Source organism: Coturnix japonica, chromosome 20 (assembly GCF_001577835.2).
Source record: "Coturnix japonica isolate 7356 chromosome 20, Coturnix japonica 2.1, whole genome shotgun sequence".
Lineage (NCBI taxonomy): Eukaryota > Metazoa > Chordata > Aves > Galliformes > Phasianidae > Coturnix > Coturnix japonica.
Window position 1 is genome coordinate 8,495,685 of NC_029535.1, and position 7,386 is coordinate 8,503,070.

General features: G+C 55.4%; 1 protein-coding gene across 1 annotated transcript; it reads left to right on the forward strand.

Moving 5' to 3' along the window:
- Positions 1–319: 319 nt before the first annotated feature.
- On the forward strand, positions 320–7,141 carry SAMD10 (sterile alpha motif domain containing 10). Its single transcript, XM_015882110.2, is given in 6 exon segments — positions 320–582; positions 585–689; positions 2,284–2,474; positions 4,151–4,319; positions 5,695–5,835; positions 6,144–7,141. Coding segments are annotated over 6 exon segments (711 nt in total). The 5' UTR covers positions 320–542; the 3' UTR covers positions 6,209–7,141.
- Positions 7,142–7,386: the final 245 nt, after the last annotated feature.

The following is a 7,386-nucleotide window of genomic DNA, read 5'->3' on the forward strand; positions in this document are numbered from 1 at the left end:
ACATGAATACCACCGAGGGAAAAGGAACCAGCAGCAATTCCCAAGGCTGCAGGCACCCCTTCTGTGGAGCAAGGCCCATGGGCTGGGGGGGATAAAGAAAACCCCCTGTGCCCAATGGGAGCAAAGGAGCTGCACATCCTGAGCAGGGTCTTAAGGTCATGCTTGGCTTTGCCACGGCTTTTCCTGGTCATTATGTGCTTCCATGCCCAACTGCTGCTCACTGGGTGCCAGCTGGCCGAGCCCCCCCTCACCCCCCCCGGCCCCGCCGCCGGATTAGCCGGGTGCACTCAGGGAGAGCACGGAGCATCTCTCCAAATCCAAAGGCGCTGGTGGGATTAAGGCCCTCGTGCTGCCGCCTCGCCCGGCTGCGGCTCCGTGGGATGCTGGGCAGGGGGCAGGCAGGTTTGTGCCCCCACCCCTCTGTATGAGGGCGGCGGGGGCTGCTCAGCCCGGAGCTCCCGGATGCGGGGCGAGCGTGCGGCCGCCGTTTATTGGCAGAAGGACGGAGGCAATCAGCGGAGGCAGTCAGGTGTGGAAGAGGCATGAGGGGAGGAAGGGATGGAGCGGCGCTGGTGACAGCCGGTGCCGAGCGCTCGCGTACATCCCTCCTCCCGCCGGGATGCAGCAGGGCCGCCCGTCCCTCTGCTGCGTCGCCAGTGTCCGCGGCTCGCAGGGCGCACCTGAGCCAGGTGAGGGGGCCCGGGGCTGGGGGCCGGTACAGCATCCGGAAGGGATGGGGAGGATCGTTTTGTTTGGGAGAGAAGGATGCACTGCTGGAATGGGGATGAAAGGGGAAGATCTTCCTCTGTTCTCCCCTTGTTCCAAAGAGGGTCCGTGGCTCTGGCAACAGCTCTGCCCTGCACCATGGTGAAGCCACACGGAAAGGATGGATGAGACCGGGGTTCTGGCTTCCTTCACTGCTTATGGTGGGAACTTGAGGTCTCTGGGGCTGGGATGTGGGAGCAGAGGGCTGCAAGGCGTCCCCAGCACAGATCAGAACCCCGACTCTCCCTGCTCACCGCTGTTATGGGCTCATTTCCCCCATAGCATCCCCCCTCTCTCCCATCTGCTCTCACTGTCTCTCCTGCTTTTCCTTGAGCCGTGCTGCAAGAGGAGCAGACATACCCACATTCTGCTCCTTCATGAGCCACAATGATGGCACCGGGTGCTCTGTGGTCACCTCTGGCTAAAGGTCCCTATGGTAGCAGAGCCCTTCCGTGGGGACAGCCCTGGCACAGCTCCATCCCTGGGCACAGAGCTTCTCTGTGCATCTCCAGTCCATTTGTTTTCTGCAAATCCCCTTCTCCCCGGGCAAGACCTTGTTTTCCAAATGAGCCTGAGCGAGAGCAAAGTTTTAGGGCCAAGCTGCTGTTTCTCAGAGATGGGTTTTGAAACTGGAAGGCCAGGAGGAGGCACAGTGTGGCTGTCCACACTGCTGGGACATGGGGCTGCTGCTCTCAGAGCATAGGTGCTCACAGTTTTGTTCAGCTCATACCCAACCATCCCCTTTTCTGGCCTCACGAGAGAAGGCTTGGGAGGCTGATCTGAAGCTGGAGCAGCACTCATGGAGCCAACTCTGACATTCCGCTTTTCACTTCCCATTTCCTACAGGATCCAACACATCCAGCCTTCAGACACATTTATTTCTGTCCTGGCTATAAATTGCACGGGCAGCACTTACATCCCACCTTCCCCTTGCATAAAGGTGTGTGGGAGAGGTGAAACCTGCTCCCCTCTGCACCCACTGGGACCGAGCAGCAGCAGATCCCCTCCAGCCCTCCTGGTTTTATTATATGACCTGGGTTATTCTCAGCTGCTGGTGCTTTCCTGCTTGGCTTTAATGAGTATTTGGGGGCAGGTGAGATGGTGATGCTGCTGCAGATCAGTGCTCTTCTACAGCACTCTTCTACATGCACACCCCGAGCAGCATCTAACACCCTTTGGGGTCCACTGCAATGCAATCAAACAAAATACGATGAGCTGAGCTTACAGAAAGGACTGAATCTGGCCATGGTCTCTGCAAAGGTGAGCACATTGGGGTGCTCCACACACCCCCAGCTCCAGGCCAACCTGCACCCACTGGTGTGCCCCAGGTCTTCTCCAGCCCTTTGGGAACAGCTTTAGTCCAGCTGGTCCCTGAAATCCATTTTCTGATGGGCTGCTCCCCAGCAAGGGGCTGATGGAGAGGTAGAGTGATATGTCTGGGCAGCATTTGGCTAAAGGGGGTATTCAGGGGGGTCCTGGGTGCAGGGCAGACACCTCTCACCCCCTTTCCCTTTGCAGCTGCTGCCGCTGCCGCTCACTTCAGCTTCTGCCGCAGCCTCCTGGAGCACACGGTGTCAGCTGAGAACCTCAGCTACCGCCTGCAGCGCAGCCCCGGCACCAGCCTCACCTGGCACGACGGGCGCAGCCAGCGCGGGGAGGGCAGCCGTGCCATCAAACTCCTTCGGCAGCCGGGCACAGAGGGCTCACAGGTATTGCTCAGCTCCAGGATCTGGACTTTCAGTGCTGGGTTTTGTGGTTCTGGGCTGTGCAGGTTGAGCTTTGCATTGTAACTCCTCCCCGCTCAGAGCTGGAAGTTGGCACTGTTTTGGAAGAGATGAGCCAGAAGTGAATTCCTTGTAATGCCTTAAAAGAACAGAGGACTTTGTTATGTCTCTTAGGAGGGAAATGGTCAGAACTTGGCTAAAACTGGGAACATCATGGCACTCGTGTGCAGCTATGAAGCAGTGAGGCCAAGGTTCCCAGCCACCCCTCTGGTGCTGTGCTCTGTGCTGCCATAGGGAGGAGTGGGACAGATCTTTGGTGCTTTGTAAACCCGAGCATCAAAATCATTGCAGCTTTTGGTGCTCTGTTAAGCCAGGATGCTGAGAGAGCAGCAGAACCTGGCTCCTGTGTTCATGGTGCCTGAGGGCTCGGGGCATTGCTGGGGCCCTTCAGTGGGAGCAGCACCCCCTGCGCCTCTTGTCCCCACCACCTCCATGTCCCCTTCAGTCCCAATGGGGACACAGCACAGAGTGGAGCCGCTCCCCAGGCATTGCCTCCCAGTGGGGTTTGGGTGTGAGAAAGCTTCTAATTGTGCCACAAACAAAACACCTCAGGGAGTGGAGGTGACTCCGACTGCTTGCTTTGGGTCCCTGCACTGCTGTGTGGGCTCCCCCCATCCAACCCCCACTGCTGGGCATTGCTGCTGCCTGCTCGCCTCCGTTCATGGCTGAGAGTTTATCAGAGAGACAGCACGGCTCAGCCACCCGGAAAAGCAACCCAGCATCCATTACAGGCATCCCCACGTCCTGCTGCTCCCACTGAGTGCCTGTACCCAGGGCTTAGGGCTGCACTGTGCAGGGGTACCTGCAGCACAGGAACCTGGAGCACGGATACAGCCCCCATTAGTGAAAAGGAGCTCAAACAGCAAGTGGATTCGAGCACGCTTCTGGCTGGGGAAATTGCAGGTTGTCAGTCACCTCTTCCCCAGTGCCCCCGGGGTTAGTTGAGTAATAGCTGCTGGGAGCTCACCGTCATCTCTGGTATGAGGAGAGCACTCAGCAGCAGCAGGCTCAGCCCCTGCACTGCTCACTGCTGCATGGCAGTGAAACCAGAGCCAGAACCCAGGAGCAGAAGCAGGGCCCAGGGTTGCAGCACAGGCAGCAGGATGCAGTGTGGCAGCAGGATGCAGCAAGGATAACAGGATGCAGCATAGCAGTTGGATGCAGCATGGCAGTGGGACTGCAACACCCCTGACCCCTCCACCCTCTACTTCCTCCTATTTGACATCACTCAGGGATGTGCCATTCATTTTAGTAACCGCGGGATGTCTGGACACCCTGTTGCACTAATTATCTCTATTCCTCTATTAGGCATGCTTAATTAGCCAATGTTCACACACAGAGGTCGGAGCTGGCACACTGCAGTCCAAGTGCTGCCGACCTTTCTGATGCCAGCATATTCCTACCTCATCCTCTTACTGTCCAAGACAAGGGACAGGAGTTTGCCAGGAGCCAGCCTGGAAATCCAACCCCCTGCCATTGCAGCACAGAGGGAGCTGCCTGGCTCTGTTCCTCTGAAGGAATCATCCCTGGGGCAGGTCCCATAGCAGGGGTTTGCTCCCTGTAGTTCTGAGCCCCACTGACACTTCCCATCTCCCTTATAGGGCCGTGGCTGTGATCACTATGGCATCTATCACACCAGCCCAACGCTGGGCAGCCTTACCAAGCCAGTGGTGCTGTGGAGCCAGCAGGATGTGTGCAAATGGCTGAAGAAGCACTGCCCGCACAACTATCTTATCTACGTGGAGGCTTTCTCCCACCACGCCATCACAGGTACTGCTGCTTCCCCCAGTGCTATGTGTTATGGCATAGAGTACCACTCGGTCCCACCACCATGAGTCCATGGCTGAGCAGAGCTCAGAGCTGCCTGGCACCCATGGAGTGTATAGAGCAGTGCACAGAGCTGCTCAATGCAGATGCTGCAAGCATCATCCTGACCCTCAGCGCTCCCTTTTTGTTGGGACCAGGGATGGGCACAGTGGAGTGGGGCAGGTCTATGCACAGCCCTTTGCCCCTGAGGAATGCAAAGCCCTAATGCAAGAGCTCAGCGAGCCCTCCCGTGGGAAATAAAGGAAGCATTAGCTGGGGAACAAGGACAAAAGCTGGTTGTGAATGCCTTGTTTAATAGCCCCTGGACTGAAGGAGAGTGGCTGGATGGTGGCAGCGGCACTAATGGGTTTTGATGGGTGCCCTGTTTCCCCCATCCATCAGCCCACGTGGGGTCAGGAGAATGTGTTCTGATGTGGGAGGTGGAGTGGAGAATGGAGAAAAAGAAAGCTCCTGCCTAAAGGGACAAGGAACGTGATTGCTGGGGCCAGCACTGCTCCTGACACTGGCACCTCGAACTGCCATACAACAACCTCCAAATACAGGAGGCCAGGGGCAGGCTTCTATTCTATTCTATTCTATTCTATTCTATTCTATTCTATTCTATTCTATTCTATTCTATTCTATTCTATTCTATTCTATTCTATTCTGTTCCTTTTCTATTCTATTCTCTCCTTTCTGTTTTTTTCTCTCCTTCTTCTCCTTCTCCTTCTTCCTTCTCCTTCTCCTTCTCCTCCTCCTTCGTCCTTCTGCTACTTCTCCCTTCTCCTTCTCCTTCTCCCTTCATTTCTCTTTTCCTATTCTATTCTAATTTTCTTAGTATCTACACCTAACCACTTGTAACCTATCACCATCCTATCCTACCCTTTCTGTATTCTACTTCATTCTCTATACTATTCTCATTCTATATCTACTTCTATTCTATCTGCTCTTGCCTCTATTTATCGCCATCCTCCCACATCCCAATCCCATCCCATAATCCCAATCCCAATCCCAATCCCATCTCATAATCCCAATCCCATCCCGTAATCCCAATCCCATCGATCCTCCGATCCATCCATCCCAAATTCCCCATCCCATCCCATCCCATCCCATCCCATCCTATCCTATCCTATCCTATCCTATCCTATCCTATCCTATCCTATCCTATCCTATCCTATCCTATCTTAGGATCTGGTCCCTTTCCTCTCCCATGTTCCCATTACATGGACACAGCTCCCCAGCTGATTTGCACATTGACACTGTCCCCAGCCACACACTCCTCATGTCCCCATGGTGCCCATGGCCACTGAGCAGCTGCTGAGCTGTGCTGTGCTTACAGGTCGGGCGCTGCTGCGGCTCAATGGGGAGAAGCTGCAGCGTATGGGCATTGCCCACGAGGCGCAGCGGCAGGAGGTGCTGCAGCAGGTCCTGCAGCTCCAGGTGCGCGAGGAGGTCCGGAACCTGCAGCTGCTCAGCCAAGGTAGGATTGGTACAGGGAGGGGAAAGGGGAGATTGCAGCTGTGGGAACAAGGAGAGAAGTGGGTGTGTGAGATGGAGGCACCTGCCCTGCTCCCCATGCATGATGAGCTGTGTATGTGCTGTGCTGCTCAGCGGGCACAGGAATGGGTTGTGGCATGCAGCACAAAGTCCATTGGTGTCAAGGTGAACTCGGAGGGCTGGGATTCTCCCAGGTGGGCTCCCACCCTGCAGGCTGTTCATTCCTTCCTCTCCCCTCCTTGTTTCAGCATCTTTTGGAAATGTCTCCTAGCTGATCCGTCTGTTTGGCAGATTGTACCAACACTGTGAACCGAGCAGCTCTGGGATGGACTGTGCATCGCAGATACGAGACCTGAGCAGCATGCTTGGAATACGAAGAGACAGCTCCCAAGCCACTCCGGGGCTTTTCTCTTTCTTCTCTCTCTTTCTTTTTTATGACTACATTTCTGTGCAGAGATGGGATGCTTTCTTCAGCAGATGTGGCTCCCAGACGGAGGATAATTAGCAAAGCAGCCATTGGGACAGGTGGACTTTGGCCCATCTGAGCCTGATGGGAGAGACTGCAAAAAGAATCAGAGACAGGCAGGGCTGAGCAATGTGGGCAACTCCAGCGCGGCCATTTGTGGGATAAACAGGAGCTGCACATGCAATGCTGATGCCTTTGCACATGAGTGGTGCCTGGCACTCGGAGTGGCTGGGAGAGCTGTGGGCTCTGCTGGTGTCAATGCCTTGGGGCTTCGTTCTCCCTTCATACTGGGCTGTCTTCCAGTGTCCTAGGAGATAACGTTATCGACAGCAAATAAGATGACCCAACCAGACAAAGAAATTAAAAGCAGGGCAGTCACCAGCACCTGGCTCCACTTTGTGAATTAAAAAGGGAGCTGAGTCAGCAGCAGTGGAAGCCCAGGGTTCAGCAAGTTGCAGGGGATGCTGCACAGGAGATACTCCACATCCTTTCTCTGTCCTCACCCACATGCCTGGTTCCCTGTTCTCTGGGCTCTATTTATTCCCTCCTAGTGGTGCCCAGGCTTTGTCTGGGCTCCTTGTAGAGCTCAACCCCTCCAGGGCTTTTGCAAACTCCTGACCTTTCCAGGGGCTGTAACAGTGCCATCCGTACCAGCACTGACCCCAAATCCCAGCTGATGGTTGAGAGGAGGTGACATTTCTGGTCGCATCCCCCAGTGCCAGTGGTGCCAGGGACCCCCCAGAGCCGTGGCAGAGGGGGCACCCAGGCGGCACCACACACCACCTCCTGCCCTGCAAATAAAGTCAGACTGTTGTTTCCATTTGCTGCTTGTCCCACGATTCTATTCATTCCCTGCTCCCCAGATGGGGAAAACAAAGTGCAAGATTTCAGCCACTGGGTCAGGGAGAGGGAATATCCCAATGCTGTTCCTGTAGGAGCACTATGGTGTGTGAATGGGAACGTCCCCTCTCCAAACATGGGGTTGCTTAGGGCCTCATTTGCAGGGACCCCACAGTCCTGGGAATTTACTGCTCATCGCTTCTTTCCTTCCTCCACATACACAGAAAT